This window comes from Triticum aestivum, chromosome 3A (assembly GCF_018294505.1).
Source record: "Triticum aestivum cultivar Chinese Spring chromosome 3A, IWGSC CS RefSeq v2.1, whole genome shotgun sequence".
NCBI classification, from domain to species: domain Eukaryota; kingdom Viridiplantae; phylum Streptophyta; class Magnoliopsida; order Poales; family Poaceae; genus Triticum; species Triticum aestivum.
Window position 1 is genome coordinate 525408641 of NC_057800.1, and position 24604 is coordinate 525433244.

Here is a 24604-nt window from a genome sequence, read left to right on the forward strand (position 1 = left end):
CGAGAAGGGGTACGTTGTAATCTCCACCGTTGATTCAAATAGAGGGGTCTAACAAAGCAGAACCGTTTTAATTTAATTTTCGCAACCGAGGAGAGGACGCTCCAACCTACCAACTTTTCCAAAGGCAAAGTTAAGAACAATCGGAGAAGAGACGCACGTGTAGTCCTGTGCTATATAAAGCCCCACTGCCAGGTCCATAGCATTGCAGCAAGCACAAGAAAGCGTAGCGCTCGGGTGCTACCGCTACCCATCCGGGCAGACTACAAGAGTAAAGATGAGCACCGGCGGCGGCGGCGAGCGGCGGAGCATCCGGGGCCTGTTCAAGTTCGCGGACCGGGTGGACGTGGTGCTCATGGCCCTGGGCACGCTGGGCGCCATCGGCGACGGCTGCTCCACCAACCTCCTCCTCATCTTCGCCAGCGACGTGATGAACTCGCTGGGCCGCGGCCACGCCCAGCAGCAGGGCAGCGCCACCAGCGTGCACTTCATGCATGACATCGAGAAGGTTGGTTAATTACTACTCCTAGTAAGTATAAAGTTGGGTCATCTATTTTGAAACGAAGGGAATACTTCGTAGTTCTTTACTGTTGGTTGGAAGTTGGAACACACGAATGAATTTCAGGGGAGAGAATTCACTGGGATTTCTCACTTGAGGAACAAAAACAAAACGGAACAGGCCTAAATGCATAGCACATGGTTTTGTACCCACTTCATCATTTTCCAGTGCCAGTTGCGCTTACACTAAGTTGTTGCCTCCATTTTGCGTCCTGCAGTCGTGCCTCAACTTCGTCTACTTGGCGTTCGCCATCCTGGTGGTGGCGTCCATGGGTAAACTTCGAGTTTTGCTGCACAGATTTGCATGGCTTAATATAGTTTCGGTAATGTTAATTTGTACCCCTATGGACGCATGCACGCACACAGAGGGGTACTGCTGGAGCCGGACGAGCGAGAGGCAGGTGCTCCGGATCAGGCACCTGTACCTGGAGGCCATCCTGCGGCAGGAGGTGGCCTTCTTCGACTCGCAGGAGGCCACCACCTCGGAGATCATCAACAGCATCTCCAAGGACGCCTCGCTCATCCAGGAGGTGCTCAGCGAGAAGGTACTACACCTACGTACACACCAGTCAAACCTCCTTGGTTGGTTAATTTGCTTTTCAATGACCTTGATCATGCGTGTACGCGCTAGCCAGTCTTCACAAGTCACGCATGCCTCGTTTTTATATTGTTGGATCCATCCATATGTAGATTCGCCTTGGAACTTGGAAACTTCTTCCTTCTCGATTCATGTATACTAGCAGTGGTTTGTTTAAGATGAACCAAGGACAGGAGAAAAGTTGCTAGCTTTGTCATGGTGGCATACATACCTACCTACCTTGCCACTCTAGGTCGTCACTGAATCAGTGCTGAATCTAATTGTTTGACTGGTTAATGCTACCCAACCGCAGAATCAGGCAGGATAGAGAGATTAGTATATCTTGTTCTGAAGAAAATCCAGATGAAACAATGATGCTACAAACATATCCCTGGTTCTGTGGTTAGAATCTACCTTGAGCTCTCTTGATTCACACCTTAAAGGTAGACAAACAGAGGGAATATGGGATGGGAGCACATGAGAGTTCCGTATGCGACAAAGCATGGAATGTTGATAGACTTTCCATAATAACGACTGCATTAAAAAAAGTCCAAAAATAAACATGTCTTAGCTGGAGCCATTAAGACAGAAACTTCCTGTTGTGGTTAGTTAATTTTGGAAACGCAGACGTGCTAAAAATAATTTTGGAAAAGGGACAATATGAACTAGTAGATCTGGAATGTGAAAAGAAATAACAGCAGAAGTGACTGTTTTTCTTGATTCTTTTACCTTGAACAGGTTCCTCTGTTTCTGATGCACTCCACGGTCTTCGTCTCTGGACTCGCCTTCTCCACCTATTTCTCCTGGAGGCTGGCTTTGGTTTCCTACCCTCTGGTCCTGCTCCTCATCATCCCTGGCCTCATCTACGGGAAGTACCTTCTGTACCTCTCCCGCGAGTCGCGCCGCGAGTACGCCAAGGCAAACTCCCTCGTGGAGCAAGCACTCGGCTCCATCAAGACCGTTTACTCCTTCACTGCAGAGAAAGGGATCATCCAGAGGTACACAGCAATCCTCGACAAGACCATCAACCTGGGGATCAAGCAGGGCATTGCCAAAGGCCTTGCTGTCGGATTCACCGGTCTCTCTTTCGCCATTTGGGCCTTCCTCGCCTGGTATGGCAGCCGGTTGGTGATGTACCATCATGAAAGCGGAGGGAGGATATACGCCTCAGGAATCTCCTTTGTTCTGGGTGGCCTGTATGTTCTTCATGTCCCTCCTCCCTTACTGACTTTTGATTATGTAATAGAAGCTTAACTATACAAAAAACTGAAATGTTGTTGCAGATCCCTTGGAATGGCACTCCCGGAGCTGAAACATTTCATTGAGGCCTCGGTTGCTGCCACGAGAATTCTCGAACGGATCAACCGTGTGCCCCAGATCAACGACGATGACCCAAAGGGGCTTGTTTTGGATCAAGTCCGTGGAGAGATCGAGTTTGAGTCCATCCACTTTGCGTACCCATCCAGGCCTAATATGACGGTCCTCAAAGACTTCAACCTCCAGATTCCTGCTGGCCAAACAATTGCTTTGGTCGGCTCTAGTGGCAGCGGCAAGTCTACCGCAATAGCGCTGGTGCAGCGCTTCTACGATTCCAGTGAAGGAACTGTCAAGGTCGACGGCTTCGACATCAAGAAACTAAATCTCAAGTCGATTAGGAGCAAGATGGGACTTGTCAGCCAAGATCATGCACTGTTCGGCACATCCATAAAAGAGAACATCTTATTCGGCAAACCAGATGCAACCATGGATGAACTCTATGCAGCAGCCATGACAGCAAATGCTCACAACTTCGTAATGGGGCTTCCTGAGGGATATGAGACTAAGGTACGTTCATCATAAGGAAACAAAACATCCAAGGGCCTTAATTCCCTGTCTCCCTTGCCTTATTGGTGATTTCACTGTCCTTGCAGATTGGTGAGCGTGGAGCGTTGCTATCAGGTGGCCAGAAACAGCGGATTGCCATTGCAAGGGCGGTCCTCAAGAACCCTGCTATACTTTTGCTCGATGAAGCCACAAGCGCACTTGACTCAGAGTCAGAGAAGCTAGTGCAGCATGCACTTGATCAAGCATCTATGGGAAGAACAACACTGGTATATTGACTGCTTCAGCTCTTCCTACTTTAGAATGCTATAAGCTTAGAATTTCTCAAATCCTTTGGCACTGTAGCACTCATTATTTATACCTTAATGCTGACCAGGTCGTAGCTCACAAGCTTTCGACCGTGAAGAATGCCGATCAAATCGCGGTAGTCGATGGGGGTAGCATAGCAGAAATTGGGACACATGATGAGCTGATCAACAAGGGTGGCCCATATTCACGACTTGTGAAATTGCAGAAGATGGTGAGCTACATAGATCAAGAAACTGACCAATTTAGGGCCTCCTCAGCAGCAAGGACCAGTGCCAGCCGTCTCAGCATGTCCAGAGCAAGTCCCATGCCACTCACACCAGGTGTTTCAAAAGAAACCGGGTCATATGTTTCCCCACCTGCACCGTCTTTCTCAAGGCTTCTTGCAATGAATGCACCAGAGTGGAAGCAAGCACTCATAGGAAGCATCTCTGCATTGGTATATGGTTCCTTGCAGCCCATCTATGCTCTAACCATCGGAGGAATGATTGCTGCATTCTTTGTTCAGGACCACAATGAGATGAATGCAATCATCAGCCGCTATGCATTGATCTTTTGCTCCCTGTCCCTGGTATCCATTGCTGTTAATCTACTGCAACACTACAATTTCGCCTACATGGGGGAGCACCTAGTTAGGCGTATCCGAGTCCAAGTGCTTGAGAAGATCTTAACCTTTGAGGCAGCATGGTTTGATGAAGACACAAATTCAAGTGGCTCATTGTGCTCTCGGCTAAGTGACGAGTCTTCTCTTGTCAAAACCCTTGTCGCAGACAGGATCTCCCTGCTACTTCAAACAGCTTGTGGAATTGTAATTGCGGTGACAATGGGACTCATAGTAGCATGGAAACTTGCCCTTGTCATGATTGCTGTACAGCCCTGCACGATGATATGCTACTATGCCAAGAAGATAGTTCTTTCAAATGTGTCAAGGGACTTGGCAAAGGCTCAGTATGAAAGTACTCAGATTGCCATCGAAGCTGTTTACAACCACAGGATGGTGACCTCATTTGGATGTTCATCGAAGATTCTTCAGCTCTTCGAGCATACACAAGAGGAACCATTGAGGAAAGCAAGGAAGAAGTCATGGGTAGCAGGGATAACCACAGGGCTGTCGCCGTGCCTCACATTCTTATCATGGGCATTGGACTTCTGGTATGGTGGGAAATTGGCACAGTCCGGGGAGATCTCAGCAGGTGATGTCTTCAAAACCTTCTTCGTCTTGGTGAGCACAGGAAAGCTGATCGCTGATGCTGGCAGCATGACATCTGACCTGGCAAAGGGATCAAATGCCGTTGCTTCAGTTTTCGAGGTGCTAGATAGGAAATCTATCTCTCCGCAAAATTCACAGGTAACACATTCATACTCTCATGAGCATTGTATGGAATAAAATCAGCAGCCTCGCAGAAAGATTTTTAGGATGCTAGATTGCTGTAGGATGAAATACTAACATGACTACACTGCAGGTGGAAAAGGACAATCCGAAGAGCAAAATACAAGGACGAATAGAGTTCAAAAAGGTGGATTTTGCATATCCAACAAGGCCACAATGCCTGATCCTGCAAGATTTTAGCTTGGACGTCAAAGCAGGAACAAGCATTGGCCTGGTGGGGAGAAGTGGATGTGGTAAATCCACAATCATAGGTTTGATCCAGAGGTTCTATGATGTTGATAGAGGTGCTGTAAGGATCGATGGTATGGACGTGAGGGAGATGAATGTTCTTTGGTATCGAGGATTCACTGCTCTAGTTAGTCAGGAGCCCGCAATGTTTTCTGGCAGTGTCAGGGACAACATTGCCTTTGGTAAACCAGAAGCTGATGAAGAAGAGATTGTCGAAGCTGCTAAAGCCGCAAATGCGCATGAATTCATCTCGTAAGTCTTAGATATATTACCCGCTTGCATATATATTAAGCTATGTGCTCCCACTATCCAGCGTATGAAATTTAAAGCTTACGCCTTTTCAGATCTCTGAAGGATGGATACGATACTGATTGTGGAGAGCATGGCATACAACTATCAGGGGGGCAGAAGCAAAGAATTGCAATTGCGAGGGCAATAATCCGAGATCCAGCTATACTACTTCTTGATGAAGCAACAAGTGCTCTCGATGCACAGTCCGAGCAAGTGGTGCAGGAAGCACTTGATCGGATCATGACAGGGAGGACCACAATCGTAGTGGCACATCGACTAAACACAATCAAGAATGCAGACTCAATAGCCTTCTTAGGAGAGGGCAAGGTGATTGAGCGTGGTACTTACCCGCAGCTCATGAACAAGAAGGGAGCATTCTTTAACCTGGCAACCCTTCAGAAATAAATTGATTGTATAATGTAACTGCGGCAATAAGTGATATCATAGCCTAATATAGTATAATATCAGCACTCCTTGACAAATTTTGGAGCAATTCTCGATCATCAGCTTAATTTAGGAAGTGTTACTAAACAAAAGAAAACAAGGAGGAGTATGTGCACTAATGTTGTTCTCCTCTCCTGATAACATGCTGCGGATTTTAAGTTGTAACACGATGCTAAAGGATTACAACAGAGTGGAACATGGCCAGAAGAAGGAATACCTACAACTAACATGGCCATCTCTCCACTATTACTTGAAAATGATATTTAGGAGTCTTCCTTTGGATATCTCGATCTCCTTCCTCAAGTTATCCATCTCTACCTTGACCAATGCATCGACATCAATTAATCCAAGTTCATCAGAGGCTAGCCGTTCTTTTACTTCGACAAGAACCTGCTTATAGCTCTTTAGAACCGTCTTAACCCTTACTCTTTCCATTAAAGACTTCTGTACTAAGCTCTCATGCTCAGCAACTTGATGCACCAATTTCTGTATTTCATCCTCCATCATCATGGACTGCTGCAAGCCTTTGATCTCATCCTGAAGGGCATGCAATTTTTTCTTCTGTTCTTGCGATGTCGAGACAGCGACGTTACCATCACATGTTACTTTCTTGTAATCAAATTCCAAGGAAGTGCATACGCTTTCCAGTTCTTTGAGCTGCCACTTCAGCTGATCTTGTAGCTTTGTGGAAAACTCTTCCTTCCGGCTCTCCATATTGAAATTGTGAATCTCCTTGATTTTTTTAGCATGCTCCAGTAATGCAATCACTACCCTTTGAGCATCAACATCCTGAAGACATGAATCCCACTTAAGAATTTCTTTCTGCACAACAGCTTCAATTATAGCCGCACAATGTAGGTCTGAAGGAAAACTGCGAATGATTCCCTGAACGTGTGTGATGGTCTTCATAAAGTTGTCACGTTGAATATGAAGTAACACATTCTCGAGGGAATTGGTGTGTACTGAGGGCTTCCATGTCAAACATAACTCGTTTATTATCATAGATGACGAGTTGGACTTGGTCGGCGGTGACGAATCTATCCAATCGCTCTCCATGAACGACTCAGAAGTCTCTGCAGAATTTCTATCAACTTGCTCTTCCAAGATTTCTCCATTATTTCCTTGATCTATGTTCTCCTCATTTTCTTGATTATGCTGAGGTTTCTCACTTAGGCCCACCTCACCTCGTGTTCGTTTGAGTCTCTTGAAGTCTTGAGATAAAGAACCTACAAAGGCACAAATTGGTTTAACTGTAGTATAAGGTGTTAGAAGGCAGTTGTGAGTTCTGATTAAGAAGAGACCCAGAATACCTATAGCATGGTGGCGATCTCCTTTGAAAACATAATCTGGTTTCTCGTAGAGTAAACACGCATGCCCTGCTCTGTGCTCCACCTGATCAATTGTGCTGGATGGTGGTGATTCTAACACTTCAGGTTTTTCTTTCAATCCACTCTCTATGCTGCCACCGGAATTCTTCAAGTGTGCCAGTCGTGGTGATCTTCGTGGTGTTTCAGAAATTTGCTGTGATCGCGACTTGACTATTCTCCTCTTCTGTTTGTACGACAAATCACATGGCTCATGGTCGTCAACTAGCTTGCTTTTCACTACTGGCAAGTAATTTTGTAGTGCCTGAGTCGACAAGTTAGGCTCCTCAAGACTGCTCTCCCTGCTATCACGTATTTGAGGAGGACAATCATCCCCTGTGGGGAAGAAGTGTCGTAGTTCCCTCTTTATAAAATCAACTGATCAATAAAAAAGGATGTGTTTCAACATGCTAGATGCAAAAATGATAGAAAATGAGGCAATAGAAGTACTTACATTGCAGAACAAGTTTCTGCTTTAGAAACTGGTTAGGAATTTGTGGTTTGCCTCTACATGTGTTCAATACCTCTGCAGCCGCATCTGAGTCCCACTTATACAAACAGAGTGCAGCACAGAATAAGTCAACTGTAACTCTGTCAACATGCAATCTGCTCATTACTTCAGCTATTACTTTAGCTTTATCATCATCCATTGGAACCTTCAACAATAAGTATATCTTTAACTCATCCTTCAAACCATCTACTTCATGACGATGCATGTCAGCGAAGCTCTGTGGAGAGATATGTCCATTCCCCTGAGTACTCCCTTGGAGGGGAAATATCTAAAAATTAATATAAAATTATCAGTTTAAGGAGACAAAAATTACTGCTAAGGTGATAATCAACAATTTTAAGCCTCTGCTCCTCTGTGCACCCAATGTGAGACATGTGAAAACAAAATGACTTTAGGACCTTCTAACTTGACATGAAAAAATATATCTTCTGATCCCTAAGCTTCCCGAGTTGAAGATAATTTCAAAAAAAATTGTTTTACAGATGATAATGTGTTCTATATATGATTCCAAAATAAACTTGTGAACAGATTTGCAAATAAAACTTATCTAAACTATTTGGATAACAAAGTGACTCCATACGAACAAGAGTGGGCAAAATGTAGAGAGAGAAATGTGGCTTGTACGAAAATTACTTAATTATTTGCTCAAGATTAGAACAAAAGATTACTTTTGTATCAGATTGATCTGGTATCATAACCAGTGAGTGACTCTGCCTGAGATTATTGGTGATCTTCGTTAGTTCATCACCACTATGTCCTCGCTTACAAGTGGGGAACATATCACATGGGAGTTTCCTTTCTAGACTTTCAGTAGCTTGAGCAGCACTTCCTGAAGACCGGACTGCTTTCTCACAAGCATTCCGACCAAAAACCGAAACCATGAAATCCATTTTCCTGTCGTGTCTGAAGAGTAGGAACTCATATTCCCTCAAAGAATTGTCCACCACAAACTTGGTCCATCCGGTGGTTAGAAACACACAGCAATCAACCTTCTCTAGCTCAACGACCCAAGTCTTCCCTTCTGAACGCTTAAGCATGGCTTGAACAGGTGAAATGTTGGAGCCCCTGAGGCCCACCTCTGGAATGTAACTGAGGAAGTCTCGAGGTATCTCCTACGTGTGGAAGCAAACAAGGTTAGGGCATACCTTAAGCCATGAAATACAGAGTCAAGATGCAAATGCAGCATGCACTCTTGTTTAATCATTGAAAACCAAAAGTGTATGCTCACAATGTGAAGCTTTACTTTCACATTCGCAGACCACGCATGCAGAGGGAAATAAATGTAGTATTCACCAGCCGACTTTTTTTTCCCGATAAATGGTGGGTTTTATTGGGTCATAATGGAGCATCAAGAGAGGATACAAACACAATGAGCCAGCTCTTTCTTGGCCCAGCCTATCAGACATTGGCACATTGCTCTGTTTTCTAGGAAAGACGATGTTTATGCATAAACAAGCACGCCATTTGAAGCTTCAAACCACCCGCACTGCATCACATCGAGTTAAAAATGTTGCAAATCGCACGCATGCGCATGCAAAAATGTTTTTTTTAGGAAGGCGCACACGCAACCATGGGATTCCTTTCTTTATCTGAAAGAACAGCCATGGACTTCATATGGAGCATCCAATCCACAAAAGAAGATCAGATAGTATAGGATTTAGCACTCCACCACCCATCGGATAGCACGTTTGCCGATAGCGCAAACGCAATGCGAGGATCTTGGAGTAGGAACAGCTATTGCGGGAGGTGGGGAAAGTGCCAAGTGGAGCAGGGAACCCAGCCCAATCGCGTTCTTGGCTTGGTCCTGTTTTTTTCCCTTTCTGATGAAGGGGAGCGAAAGGCGCGCGCATGCAACCACCGCAGCAACTGAGACTGAAAGAAAGGAGGGAAGGGGGGAGGAAGGAAGGAATAATACGCACGAGGCGACGGGCGAAGTCGCCGACGAGGACCTTGAAGAAGCGAGGCCTCCCCTCCTCGTCTTCTTCCATGGCGGATCCCGCGGATCGATCTCCGTTCATGCTCATCCCTCCTCGAGCGACGGACGGAGCGAGAGGTGGGGTGGTTGGCTGGTGTGATGGGTGGAGAGTGACCTCGGCAGAATCGCCGCCGCTTCTCCGGCCCTGTCGAAGGCGGAAAGCGATCCTTCTTTAGGCTGGTCATAGTGGGGAGTAACTTAGACTAGTAACATACATATGTTATTAGTCTATGTTACTACCTTCATAGTGGGTAGTGTCATAGGTGTGGTAACATAGTTGCTTTCATTTATTACTTTGTAGACTTATTATGCATTGGAAACCGCTATGTGATGGTAACATATTATGTTACTCTATTTGCCTCTCTCCTCATTAACTACTTGTCACATCATCAATTTTGCTTATGTGGCATCTATGTTACTACCTATGTTACTTCCATTATGACCAGCCTTATTGCCTGCCACCTGGCGTCTGGTTCGGGGCGTGATGGAGGGAGCACGCCTACACGGCTTGTCAGGCATGGAAACGGCTGCGTAGGGCATGGTCTAGGCAGGCTATACAGCCAGGTAGGAGTAGGTCAGTAAAACCATGGTGTAAAATCACGCTCACCCATCGTGGCCGTGCTGTTTGGTCTCGAGAGGAGTATTAAGTTTGTAGGGCCAATTAGGTAGTACTCCCTCAATAAACTAATATAAGAGTATTTAAAGCAACTTCTACAGGGCGACCTAAATGGACACGTGCTTTAGCCCTGTTTGGATAATCTAACTCAGTTAGAGGTTAGAGTTAGATTCTAACCCTGAATTAACTCTAGCTAGAGAGGTGTTTTGATGGCAGGGTTAAGTGGAGCGCGGATACGGCGAGACGCCTTCACGGGCAGTGCAAGAGGAAGGGAGGGAGAGGACGAGAAGCTTCGAGAAAGTGGGGGGGGGGGTCTGCTGCAGAAAGAGCGAGAGAAAAAGGTGTTTTTAGTGGTCCCAAAAAGAACTAACCCAAATAAGCACCTCTTAGATGGGTTAGATTTTTTGAATGGATTAGATGCATCTAACCCAAACTAACCCTCATGTTTGGATATTTTTGCGTTAGTTGAATCCAAACTAACTCTAACCCATGGATCCAAACAGGGCCTTTGTCCGTTTTTCATCTGTTTGAGTCGGCTAGGCGGACGTGTGTGTCCGCATTCTTAAATGGGTCGGTTTGACCGCCCAACAAGAAGGCCGACCTAAATGTGCCGGCGTAAAAAAAACAGCTCACAGGAAATAAACATAATTAAACATAAGTGGCCGGTTAAACGCCGGCCAAAGTCCACTTAAAACTAATTAAACATTAACTAAAGCATTAAAAAAAGTTTGCGCCCATCTGCTGCCGCCCCGCACGCTTCCCTAGACGTCGTCGGTCTTGTCCTTGCCCTTACCGTCGATGCCGCTGTCGTCGGTGAGGTCGATGAAGACCGGAGCAGGGCCAGCCCACCCGAACGCCGCCTGGTACGCTGCCTGGTACGCTGCCAGGGTAGCCTCTGTTGGGGAACGTAGTAATTTTAAAAAAAAATCCTACGCACACGCAGGATCATGGTGATGCATAGCAAAAAGAGGGGAGAGTGTCGTCCACGTACCCTCGTAGACCGTTAAGCGGAAGCGTTATGACAACGCGGTTGATGTAGTCATACGTCTTCACGATCGACCGATCCTCAGTACCGAACATACGGCACCTCCGCGTTCAGCACACGTTCAGCTCGGTGACGTCCCGCGAACTCATGATCCAATAGAGCTCGGGGAAGAGTTTCATCAGCACGACGGTGTGGGGACGATGTTGATGAAGCTACTACAGCAGGGCTTCGCCTAAACACCGCTACAATATGACCGAGGTGGATTATGGTGAAGGGGGCACCGCACACGACTGAGAGAAATCTTTGTGATCAACTTGTGTGTCTAGAGGTGCCCCCTGCCCTTGTATATAAAGGAGCAAGGGGGAGGTCGGCCGGCCCTTGTTGGCGCGCCAGGAGGAGGAATCCTCCTCCTAGTAGGAGTAGGATTCCCTTTCCTACTCCTACTAGGAGGGAGAAAGGAAGGGAGAGAAAGAGAAGGAAAGGGGGCGCCGCCCTCCCCTTCTCCTAGTCCAATTCGAACAGAGGGGAGGGAGCACGCTACCTGCCCTAGGCCGGCTCCTCTCTCTTTTCCTTATGGCCCAACAATGCCCATTAGCCTCCGGGGGGTTCCGGTAACCCCTCCGGTACTCCGGTAAAATTCTGATTTTACCCGGAACTCATTCGATGTCCAAATGTAGGCTTTCAATATATCAATCTTTATGTCTTGACCATTTCGAGACTCCTCGTCATGTCCGTGATCATATCTGGGACTCCGAACTACCTTTGGTACATCAAAACATATAAACTCATAAAACCGACCGTCACAGAACTTTAAGCGTGCGGACCCTACGGGTTCGAGAACTATGTAGACATGTCTCCGGTCAATAACCAATAGCGGAACCTAGATGCTCATATTGGTTCCTACATATTCTATGAAGATCTTTATTGGTCAAACCCATAACACTATACGTTGTTCTCTTTGTCATCGGTATGTTACTTGCCCGAGATTCGATCGTCGGTATCCCAATACCTATTTTAATCTCGTTACCGGCAAGTCTCTTTACTCGTTTCATAATGCACTATCCCGCAACTAACTCATTAGTTGCATTGCTTGCAAGGCTTATAGTGGTGTGCATTACCGAGAGGGCCCAGAGATACCTCTCCGATAATCGAAGTGACAAATCCTAATCTTGATCTATGCCAACACAACAAGTACCATCGGAGACACCTGTAGAGCACATTTATAATCACCCAGTTATGTTGTGACGTTTGGTAGCACACAAAGTGTTCCTCCGCTATTCGGGAGTTGCATAATCTCATAGTCATAAGAACATGTATAAGTCATGAAGAAAGCAATAGCAGTAAACAGAAATGATCAAGTGCTAAGCTAACGGAATGGGTCAAGTCAATCACATCATTCTCCTAATGATGTGATCCCATTGATCAAATAACAACTCATGTCTATGGTTTGGAAACTTAACCATCTTTGATTAATGAGCTAGTCAAGTAGAGGCATACTAGTGACACTATGTTTGTCTATGTATTCACACATGTATTATGTTTCCGGTTAATACAATTCTAGCATGAATAATAAACATTTATCATGAAATAAGGAAATAAATAATAACTATATTATTGCCTCTAGGGCATATTTCCTTCAGTCTCCCACTTGCATTAGAGTCAATAATCTATATTACACAGTAATGATTTTAACACCCATGAAGCCTTGGTGTTGATTATGTTTTGCTCGTGGAAGAGGCTTAGTCAACAGGTCTGCAACATTTAGATCCGTATGTATCTTGCAAATTTCTATGTCTCCCACCTGGACTTGATCCCGGATGGAGTTAAAGCGTCTCTTGATGTGCTTGGTTCTCTTGTGAAATCTGGATTCCTTCGCCAAGGCAATTGCACCAGTATTGTCACAAAAGATTTTCATTGGACCCGATGCACTAGGTATGACACCTAGATCGGATATGAACTCCTTCATCCAGACTCCTTCATTCGCTGCTTCCGAAGCAGCAATGTACTCCGCTTCACATGTAGATCCTGCCACGACGCTTTGTTTAGAACTGCTCCAACTGACAGCTCCAACATTTAATATAAACGTGTATCCGGTTTGCGATTTAGAATTGTCCGGATCAGTGTCAAAGCTTGCATCAACGTAACCATTTACGATGATCTCTTTGTCACCTCCATAAATGAGAAACATATCCTTGGTCCTTTTCAGGCACTTCAGGATGTTCTTGACCGTTGTCCGGTGATCCACTCATGGATTACTTTGGTACCTCCCTGCTAGGCTAATAGCAAGGCACACATCAGGTCTGGTACACAGCATTGCATACATGATAGAGCCTATGGCTGAAGCATAGGGAACACTTTTCATTTTCTCTCTATCTTCTGCAGTGGTCGGGCATTGAGTCTTACTCAACTTCACACCTTGTAACACAGGCAAGAACCCTTTCTTAGCTTGATCCATTTTGAACTTCTTCAAAACTTTATCAAGGTATGTGCTTTGTGAAAGTCCAATTAAGCGTCTAGATCTATCTCTATAGATCTTGATGCCCAATATATAAGCAGCTTCACCGAGGTCTTTCATTGAAAAACTCTTATTCAAGTATCCTTTTATGCTATCCAGAAATTCTATATCATTTCCAATCAACAATATGTCATCCACATATAATATTAGAAATGCTACAGAGCTCCCACTCACTTTCTTGTAAATACAGGCTTCTCCAAAAGTCTGTATAAAACCATATGCTTTGATCACACTATCAAAATCTTTATTCCAACTCCGAGAGGCTTGCACCAGTCCATAAATGGATCGCTGGAGCTTGCATACTTTGTTAGCTCCCTTTGGATCGATAAAACCTTCAGGTTGCATCATATACAACTCTTCTTCCAGATATCCATTCAGGAATGCAGTCTTTACATCCATTTGCCAAATTTCATAATCATAAAACATGACAATTGCTAACATGATTCGGACAGATTTAAGCATCGCTACGGGTGAGAAGGTCTCATCGTAGTCAACTCCTTGAACTTGTCGAAAACCTTTCGCAGCAAGTCGAGCTTTGTAGATAGTAACATTACCATCAGCGTCTGTCTTCTTCTTGAAGATCCATTTATTCTAGATGGCTTGCCGATCATCAGGAAAGTCAACCAAAGTCCACACTTTGTTCTCATACATGGATCCCATCTCAGATTTCATGGCCTCAAGCCATTTTGCGGAATCTGGGCTCATCATCGCTTCCTCATAGTTCGTAGGTTCGTCATGGTCAAGTAATATGACTTCCAGAACAGGATTACCGTACCACTCTGGTGCGGATCTTGCTCTGGTTGACCTACGAGGTTCGGTAGTAACTTGATCTGAAGTTCCACGATCATCATTAGCTTCCTCACTAATTGCTGTAGCACTACTGGAATCAACTACTTTGCCATCTGCCAGCTCTTTGCCGTCTGCTAGCAGACGGCAAAGAAGCTCTTTGCCATCAGCTACCCAAAAGCAGACGGCAAAGAACTGGCTGATGGCAAAGACCTTCTTTGCCATCAGCCAGTTCTTTGTCGTCCGCTAGCAGACGGCAAAGAGGGAGGAGGCCCCACTGACGAGCTGCTTAAAAAAACTTAACGCCCCACTCTTTGCCGTCTGCTAGCAGACGACAAAGAGCAAATAAGCGGACGGCAAAGGGGGGCGGACGACACAGATTTAACATATCTAACGTTAACGGCCGCGCCCCACCCCGCCCTCTCTCTCTGTTTCTCTCCCTGCTCTTCACACGCGCGCCGCCGCCCCCACCACTCGCCGCCGCCCCGTCGCCCCACCACCTCGCCGCCCCACTGCCCCCCCGCCCCGTCGCCACTGTCGCCCGGCGCCGTCGCCCCACCACCCGGCGCCCCACCGGTCCCCCGCCCCGTCGCCCCCGCCGCCGCGCCCCGGAGCCCAGCCCCCCCCCCCCCCCGCGCCCCACCGCCCCGGCCGGGCCCGGCCCCGTCGCCACTGCCGCCGGCGCCGCCGCCCCAGGCCGCCCCGCCCCCCTCCTCCACCGGCCACCTCCTCCACCGGCCCTGCCCCAGGTGAGCTCTCCTCCTCTTTTTTTCCTTTTTTTTTCTGTTTTTTAGTTTTAGGTTTATGTTTAGTTTAGATTTAGTTTTAGTTTTAGGTTTAGTTTTAGTTTTAGGTTTAGTTTTAGTTTTAGGTTTAGTTTTAGTTTAGTTTTAGTTTTAGATTTAGTTTTTTTTCTTTTTTCTGTTTTTTTAGTTTTAGGTTTATGTTTAGTTTAGATTTAGATTTAGTTTTAGTTTTAGTTTTAGATTTAGGTTTAGGTTTAGGTTTAGTTTAGTTTTAGGAAAGAAGAAGAAGAAAAAAAAGAGGAGAGGAGGAGAAGAAGAAGAGGAAAAAGGAAAGGAAGAAGAAGAAGAGGAGGAGGAGAAGAAAAAAGAAGAAGATGAAGAAGAAGAGGAGAGGAGGAGAAGAAGAAGAGGAAAAGGAAAGGAGGAAGAAGAAGAAGAAGAAGAAGAAGAAGAAGAAGAAGAAGAAGAAGAAGAAGAAGAAGGAAAAAAAAGGAAGAAAAGGAAGAAGAGGAAGAAGAAGAAAAGGAAAAAAAGAGAAAAAAAAACCCCGACCCGACCCGGCACCCCGACCCCGACCCGGCACCCCGACACGACACCCCGACCCCGACACCCCGACCCCGACCCCGACATCCTGACCCCGAGTCTGACCCGACACCCCGACCCGGACACCGACACGGCACCCCGACCCCGACCCGGCACCCCGACCCCGACCCGACACCCCGACCCCGAGACCCTGACCCCGAGACCCCGACCCCGACACCTCGAGCCTGACCCGACACCCCGAGCCTGACCCGACACCCCGACACCGAGCCTGACCCGCCAACCCGACCCCGACAACCGACCCCCTGACCCCCTGACCCCGACACGACACCCCGACCCCGAAACAACACCCCGACCCTGACACGGCACCCCGACACCGACACGACACCCCGACCCCCCGACCCCGAAACAGCACCCCGACCCCGACACGGCACCCCGACACCGACACGACACCCCAACCCCCGACACCTCCCGAAAAGGTGTTATTTGGCCTTCCAGAGGCCGACGGGGTCATATATTTGTGAATTATTAGTTAGGTCATATATTTTTCGATTTTGTTATGAAAAACATCATATATAATTGTGTTGATCGGGTAGTTTTAAATGTGCAATTGTTTCATCGCTGCGAGGTTTGGTGTTCGACGACCAATGCAGTTATTTGACGAGCTCTACCCCTTCGTTCGTGGGTGAGCACAAATGACATGTCCTCCTCCCCCATTAATTATTTGATCTATTCCGATGAAACTTGATAGCTAGCTATATATGTGTCTTGAATCATCAGTATGCGTAACCAATATGTGTCTCCGGTTCGAAAGCGTCATAGTTATAAATATGCATGCATTTGCATATTTATAACCTTGATTCTTTCGAATTGTCCAACGCTATCCATGGACAGCCCGAGTATGTGTGGATTGGGTTCGTTTTCCCGTATGCTTTGCTCCGGATCCGACGCATAAATTTCGTCAGTGCCTCCCCTATTGTTCTCCGGGTACACATCCTAAGGGATGGGCCATTTGGCAAATTTGCCTACCGTGGCGGACGGCAAAGCTAAGCTGATGGCAAAGACTTTGCCTTTGCCGTCCGCCATGGCAGACGGCAAAACACAGCGGGCGCTGACGCATTGCTGACGTCAACTGGCAGACGGCAAAGGCCGTCGTTAGCCGCCTAACGGACTAACGCTGGCGGACGTCCAGTTTTTTGCCGTCCCTCCTCTTTGCCGTCCGCCGCTGTAGGCAAAGGGCTCTTTGCCGTCCGCCATAAAAAGCAGACGGCAAAGGACCTGTTTGCCGACCATGTCTTTGCCGTCACTGTTTGTCGTCCGCCGCTGACGGCAAAGTTCTTTGCCGTCCGCCGTCCGTGCCTTTGCCGTCCGCCGTGGCAGACGGCAAAATACTGGATTCTTGTAGTGTAGGTGTCACAGGAACTAGTTTCTATGATGAACTACTTTCCAATAAGGGAGTAGGTACAGTTACCTCATCAAGTTCTACTTTCCTCCCACTTACTTCTTTCGAGAGAAACTCCTTCTCTAGAAAGGATCCATTCTTAGCAACGAATATCTTGCCTTCGGATCTGTGATAGAAGGTGTACCCAATGGTTTCCTTTGGGTATCCTATGAAGACACATTTCTCCAATTTGGGTTCGAGCTTATCAGGTTGAAGCTTTTTCACATAAGCATCACAACCCCAAACTTTAAGAAACGACAACTTTGGTTTCTTGCCAAACCATAGTTCATAAGGCGTCATCTCAACGAATTTTGATGGTGCCCTATTTAACGTGAATGCAGCCGTCTCTAAAGCATAACCCTAAAACGATAGCGGTAGATCAATAAGAGACATCGTAGATCGCACCATATCTAGTAAAGTACAATCACGACATTCGGACACACCATTATGTTGTGGTGTTCCGGGTGGCGTGAGTTGCAAAACTATTCCGCATTGTTTCAAATGTAGACCGAACTCATAACTCAAATATTCTCCTCCACGATCAGATCGTAGAAACTTTATTTTCTTGTTACGATGATTTTCCACTTCACTCTGAAATTAGTTGAACTTTTTAAATGTTTCAGACTTATGTTTCATTAAGTAGATATACCCATATCTGCTTAAATCGTCTGTGAAGGTGAGAAAATAACGATACCCGTCGCGAGCCTCATTATTCATCGGACCACATACATCAGTATGTATGATGTCCAACAAATTTGTTGCTCGCTCCATAGTTCTGGAGAACGGCGTTTTAGTCATCTTGCCCATAAGGCATGGTTCGCAAGTACCAAGTGATTCATAATCAAGTGATTCCAAAAGTCCATCAGTATGGAGTTTCTTCATGCGCTTTATACTAATATGAACCAAACGGCAGTGCCACAAATAAGTTGCACTATCATTATCAACTCTGCATCTTTTGGCTTCAACATTATGAATATATGTATCACTACTATCGAGATTCAACAAAAATAGACCACTCTTTAGGGGTGCATGACCATAAAAGATATTACTCATATAAATAGAACAACCATTATTCTTAGATTTAAATGAATAACCGTCTCGCATAAAACAAGATCCAGATATAATGTTCATGCTTAACGCTGGCACCAAATAACAATTATTTAGGTCTAAAACTAATCCCGAAGGTAGATGTAGAGGTAGCGTGCCAACGGCGATCACATCGACTTTGGAACCATTTCCCACGCGCATCGTCACCTCGTCCTTAGCTAGTCTTCGCTTAATCCGTAGTCCCTGTTTCGAGTTGCAAATATTAGCAACAGAATCAGTATCAAATACCCAGGTGCTACTGCGAGCTCTGGTAAGGTACACATCAATAACATGTATATCACATATACCTTTGTTCACCTTGCCATCCTTCTTATCTGCCAAATACTTGGGGCAGTTCCACTTCCAGTGACCAGTCTGTTTGCAGTAGAAGCACTCAGTCTCAGCCTTAGGTCCAGACTTGGGTTTCTTCTCCTGAGAGGCAACTTGTTTGTTGTTCTTCTCGAATTTCCCCTTCTTCTTCCGTTTGCCCTTTTTTCTTGAAACTGGTGGTCTTGTTAACCATCAACACTTGATGCTCCTTCTTGATTTCTACCTCTGCAGCTTTTAGCATCGCGAAGAGCTCGGGAATTGTCTTATTAATCCCTTGCATATTATAGTTCATCATGAAGCTTCTGTAGCTTGGTGGTAGTGATTGAAGAACTCTGTTAATGACACTATCAACAGGAAGATTAACTCCCATTTGAGTTAAGTGATTATGATACCCAGACATTTTGAGTATATGCTCACTGACAGAACTATTCTCCTCCATCTTGCATCTATGGAACTTATTGGAGACTTCATATCTCTCAATTCGGGCATTTGCTTGAAATATTAACTTCAACTCCTGGAACATCTCATATGCTCCCTGACGTTCAAAACGCCGTTGAAGTCCTGGTTCTAAGCCGTAAAGCATGGCACACTGAACTATCGAGTAGTCATCAGCTTTGCTCTGCCAGACATTCATAACATCTGGTGTTGCTCCTGCAGTGGGTTTGGCACTTAGTGGTGCTTCTAGGACGTAATTCTTCTGTTCAGCAATGAGGATAATCCTCAAGTTACGGACCCAGTCAGTGTAATTGCTACCATCATCTTTCAACCTTGCTTTCTCAAGGAACACATTAAAATTCAACGGAACAACAACATGGGCCATCTATCTACAACAACATACATAAGCAAAATACTATCAGGTACTAAGTTCATGAACAATTTAAGTTCAATTAATCATATTATGTAACGCCCTCGATGCGGCTATATCTCCCACGTGTCGAAGCACGACTTAGAGGCATAACCGCATTGAAAGCAATGTCGCAAGTGAGGTAATCTTCACACAACCCATGTAATACAAAAGGGGAAAAGGTACATAGTTGGCTTACAATCGCCACTTCACACAATTACAAGAATAAAGCATTACATCATCCAAATACAATCAAGGCCGACTACGGAACCAAAATAAAAGAAGAACCCCAAATGCGACAAGGCCCCCGATCGACCCCAACTGGGCTCCACTACTGATCAACTGGAAACGGAACAACACAAAGGACAAGATCTTCATCGAGCTCCTCCTGAGCTTGGTTGCGTCATCTGCACGGACTCATCGGCACCTACAAGCTGGTTTTGGAAGTATCTGTGAGCCACAGGGACTCAGCAATCTCGCACCCTCGCGATCAAGACTATTTAAGCTCAAAGGTAAGGCAAGGTAAATATGTGGAGCTGCAGCAAGCGACTAGCAAATATGGTGGCTATCCTGTTCGCAAAAGAGAGCGAGAAGAGGAGGTAAAGCGCGAGCGAGAAACTAGAGGGCAACCTGCGCAAGCATTACTCCAACACCGTGTCCACTTCCCGGACTCCGCCGAGAAGAGGCCATCACGGTAACACACTCAGTTGATTCATTTTAATTAAGTTAAGGTTTAAGTTATCTCCAACCGGACATTAACAAATTTCCATCTGCCCATAACCGCGGGCACGACTTTCGAAAGTGCAAATCCCTGCAGGGGTGTCCCAACTTAGCCCATGACAAGCTCTCACGATCAACGAAGGAATAGACCTCCTCCCGAGACATTCTGATCAGACTTGGTATCCCGGTTCTACAAGACATCCTCGACAATGGTAAAACAAGTCCAGCAAGACCACCCGATGCGCCGACATCCCGATAGGAGCTGCACATATCTCGTTCTCAGGGCACACCGGATAAGCTAAGCGTACGGGAGCCAACGTAACCCAAGTTGCCAAGGGACGGCCCCGCACGGTGCTCTGGGTTGGACCAACACTTAGACAAGCACTGGCCCGGGGGTTTAAAATAAAGATGACCCTCGGGATGCGCGACTCCCAAGGGAAAAGGCTAGGTGGCAAATGGTAAAACCAAGGTTGGGCCTTGCTGAAGGAGTTTTATTCAAAGCAAACTGTCAAGGGGTTCCCATTATAACCCAACCGCGTAAGGAACGCAAAATCTGGGAACATAACACCGATATGACGGAAACTAGGGCGGCAAGAGTGGAACAAAACACCAGGCATAAGGCCGAGCCTTCCACCCTTTACCAAGTATATAGATGCATTAATTAAATAAGATATGTTGTGATATCCCAACAAGTAAACATGTTCCAACAAGGAACAACATCTCCATGTTCCAACAAGGAACAAACTTCAATCTTCACCTGCAACTAACAACGCTATAAGAGGGGCTGAGCAAAGCGGTAACATAGCCAAACAATGGTTTGCTAGGACAAGGTGGGTTAGAGGCTTGATTCAAGAATATGGATGGCATGATAAGCAAGTGGTAGGTATCGCAGCATAGGCATAGCAAGAGAGTGAGCAACTAAGCAAGCAAAGATAGAAGTGATTTCGAGGGTATGATCATCTTGCCTGAAATCCCGCAGGGAAGAAGAACGAGTCCATGAAGAAGATAAACGAACATAGATGAACGGGTCCTCACAAACGCGATGTTACCGGAACCAACCCGAAGAAGCAAACACCGGAAAAGAAGCACACAACATAGTAAACGACCAACACATGAACATGGTATGATATGCGGGATGCGGTATGCGATGCATATGCATGATTTGACAAGGAACGAATGAACCTGGCCTCAACTTGGAAAACCAAGTGTGCCACTGGAAATATGAGATGAAATCGCTTGAAAACGATATAAAGATCACCGGAATAGGAGTTACGGTTTGGAAATGGCAAGCAATTCAAATATGACACCGGTCTGAGATTTACAGCAAGTAGCCAACTAAATGCAACAAGATGAACATGCTACAGCACTCAAACATGGCAACAAAATAAATGGCAGGAATCCATTCATGATGCTTAACAAAAGTCTAGCACTGAGCTACGACCAATTCATACATTAACAGGTTCAAACAAGCATGGCAAGAATGCATATGGTAATCAGATTTCAGACTTGGTGAAATTAACACTTGTCTGGAATTTCAGATCAGATAGCACTCTTCGGAGCAACAAAACTACATGCTACAGGACCTGAACATGGCAAAGTAAAGCATGGCATGGAGCTACTCAAAGAGCTTAACAAAAGTCCCTTAGTGACCTTGAGCCAAAAGGGATCAGAAAATACAATTGCAAGCATGTGAACATGGCAAAACATAATCAGTTCTCAGACTTAGTGAAAACCGGAGCATGCTGAAACAGATATCAAGTAGGCATGTTTACGAGCTCGATGCACTCACTACAGAGCAAGTCATGAAAATCTAAGCATACACCCATCAAGAATACACAAAATACAAGCTAGACATGGAAAGAACAATAGCATAGCATGCACGGATCAACTACAACATCATCGGCAAAATCGCTAACAAGTAGACAATCTGCCCAGATTCACGAAGTAGCAAAAGTAGAGCTCGATTGACTCAAGCTAGGGTGCTCCATAATTGCAAACAAAGACATGGATGGAGAGAGCACTACAAGATTAACAAAACATCCTTACTGATCATCCTCAAAAGAGGCACGGATCACTAGGAAACAACATGAACATATGGCCATATGAGATAAACAGCTCAAGGACTTAGTGGAAATGCTAAGTCCCTGAAATCAGCATTACCAAGTGCCTCACTTTGCAAGCTTGTGCTAGTCACCACACACATCACAAAAATACATGGGTTGCACCTCTGGAAAGATGGCAAAACCCTTAACAAAACATATGTAGAGCACCAGGGCATATCATGCACACAATAATCATGACAAAAATGACAAATATCTAAACGGAGCAGCAGATCTGACAATTATCTCAAGTAGCCCTCTTCTAACGGAATTTCAGGCATCAAGATGAACTCAAATGAAAATTATGCAATGTAATGAAATGATGTACTCTCTGAGGCGAACATTTTGATATGCTATATGCCCAAAACGGAGCTACGGATGCAGAGTTAGGATGCGATGAACAAGGGCATATAAACTGCAGACTTAGGAAAAAAACAAGTGGTCAACCCTAGGGTTTCCAGATCCAGACCGGATCTCGCCGGAGCACGCAAAACAAAGATGGCCGGAGTCGGTGCCGGAGCTCGCCGGAGCACGGAGGAGAAGCTGGGGCCGGCCGGTGAGGGAGGTTGAGGAGGAGGCGCGGGCCGGGGTGGCCGTGGGCGTCGCCGGCGGGAGCGGCGCGGCGGGGTGGCGCCGGAGCGAGGCGCCGGCGTCGGCGTCGAAGGCGGCCGCGGTGGCGCGGCGGCACCGGCCGGCGAGAGTGGGCTCGGCCGCGGGGAAGAAGGCGCGGGGCGCGCGGGAAGCCACGGGCCCGGCGCGGCGAAGGAGAGGGCCCGCCTTGGGCCCGGCGGGCCGCGGCGGGCGCGGGACGGCGATGTGGGCGCGCCCAGCAACGTGGCGGCGGCTCTTTGGTCGGAGGCGGTGGGCGGATGTGTCCGGCCCGATTCGGACACGTCCGGCGGTGAAGGAGAGCTGATTTTAGGGTTTCGGGGGAGAAGGAGATCCGGATTTCGGAGGGGGTCTTTATATAGAGGTAGAGGGAGCTAGGAGAGTCCAAATGAGGTGCGGTTTTCGGCCACGCGATCATGATCGAACGCTCTAGATGATGGAGAGGGTTTTGATGGGTTTTGGGCCAAAATGGAGGGGTTTTGGGCTGTAACACACACGAGGCCTTTTCGGTCCCTCGGTTAACCGTTGGAGCATCAAACGAAGTCCAAATGGTACGAAACTTGACAGGCGGTCTAGCGGCAGTAAACCAAGGCCGCTTGGAAAGTCTCGGTCCAATCCGGAAATGTTTAATCCCCACACATGAAAGAAAGGTAGAAATGGCCACCGGAGGAGAACGAAGCGCCGGAATGCAAAACGGATAACGGGGAAAATGCTCGAATGCATGAGACAAACACGTATGCAAATGAAATGCGCATGATGACATGATATGCAATGCAAAACATGCAAGCAATGACAAGGCAACAGCAGTGAATAACTGGATGACACCTGGCACATCGGTCTCGGGGCGTTACATATTTCTTAAGAACTCCCACTTAGATAGACATCCCTCTAATCATCTAAGTGATCACGTGATCCATGTCAACTAAACCATAACCGATCATCACGTGAAATGGAGTAGTTTTCAATGGTGAACATCACTATGTTGATCATATCTACTATATGATTCACGCTCGACCTTCCGGTCTTAGTGTTCCGAGGCCATATCTGCATATGCTAGGCTCGTCAAGTTTAACCTGAGTATTCTGCGCGTGCAAAACTGGCTTGCACCCGTTGTAGATGGACGTAGAGCTTATGACACCCGATCATCACATGGTGTCTCGTGATACGTCTCCGTCGTATCTACTTTTCCAAACACTTTTGCCATTGTTTTGGACTCTAACTTGCATGATTTGAATGGAACTAACCCGGATTGTTGATGTTTTCAGCAGAATTGCCACGGTGTTATTTATGTGAAGAAACAAAAGTTCTCGGAATGACCTGAAACTCCACGGAGATTATTTTTGGAAATAATAAAAAATACTGGCAAAGAATCAAGGCCAGGGGGCCCACACCCTAGCCACGAGAGTGGGGGGCGCGCCCTCCTGCCTCGTGGGCCCCCTGGAGCTCCACTGACCTCAACCTTGACTCCATATATTCGTGTTCGGGGAGAAAAAAAATAAAGGAGAAGGATTCATCGCGTTTTACGATACGGATCCGCCGCCAAGCCCTAAACTCTCTCGGGAGGGCTGATCTGGAGTCCGTTCGGGGCTCCGGAGAGGGGAATCCGTCGCCATCGTCATCATCAACCATCCTCCATCACCAATTTCATGATGCTCACCGCCATGCGTGAGTAATTCCATCGTAGGCTTGCTGGACGGTGATGGGTTGGATGAGATTTATCATGTAATCGAGTTAGTTTTGTTAGGGTTTGATCCCTAATATCCACTATGTTCTGAGATTGATGTTGATATGACTTTGCTATGCTTAATGCTTGTCACTAGGGCCC

General features: G+C 46.4%; 2 protein-coding genes across 3 annotated transcripts; one reads left to right on the top strand and one right to left on the bottom strand.

Moving 5' to 3' along the window:
* Positions 1-207: 207 nt before the first annotated feature.
* Positions 208-5661, top strand: LOC123062023 (putative ABC transporter B family member 8). The gene is made up of 9 exons (XM_044485324.1): positions 208-505; positions 774-828; positions 922-1100; positions 1871-2328; positions 2416-2956; positions 3043-3222; positions 3330-4607; positions 4723-5129; positions 5222-5661. Exons 1-9 carry the CDS (start codon positions 275-277, stop codon positions 5571-5573), a joined length of 3681 nt encoding a protein of 1226 aa, XP_044341259.1. The 5' UTR covers positions 208-274; the 3' UTR covers positions 5574-5661.
* LOC123062024 (B3 domain-containing protein Os03g0120900) lies at positions 5651-9647 on the bottom strand. 2 transcript variants are annotated; one of them, XM_044485327.1, is made up of 5 exons: positions 9407-9647; positions 8156-8599; positions 7431-7755; positions 6923-7354; positions 5651-6838 (listed from the first exon to the last, which is right to left on the bottom strand). In XM_044485327.1, exons 1-5 carry the CDS (start codon positions 9509-9511, stop codon positions 5859-5861), a joined length of 2286 nt encoding a protein of 761 aa, XP_044341262.1. In that variant the 5' UTR covers positions 9512-9647; the 3' UTR covers positions 5651-5858. The 2 variants fall into 2 exon arrangements, with proteins under 2 accessions (XP_044341262.1, XP_044341260.1); XM_044485325.1 differs by having other exon boundaries at positions 5651-7354.
* Positions 9648-24604: the final 14957 nt, after the last annotated feature.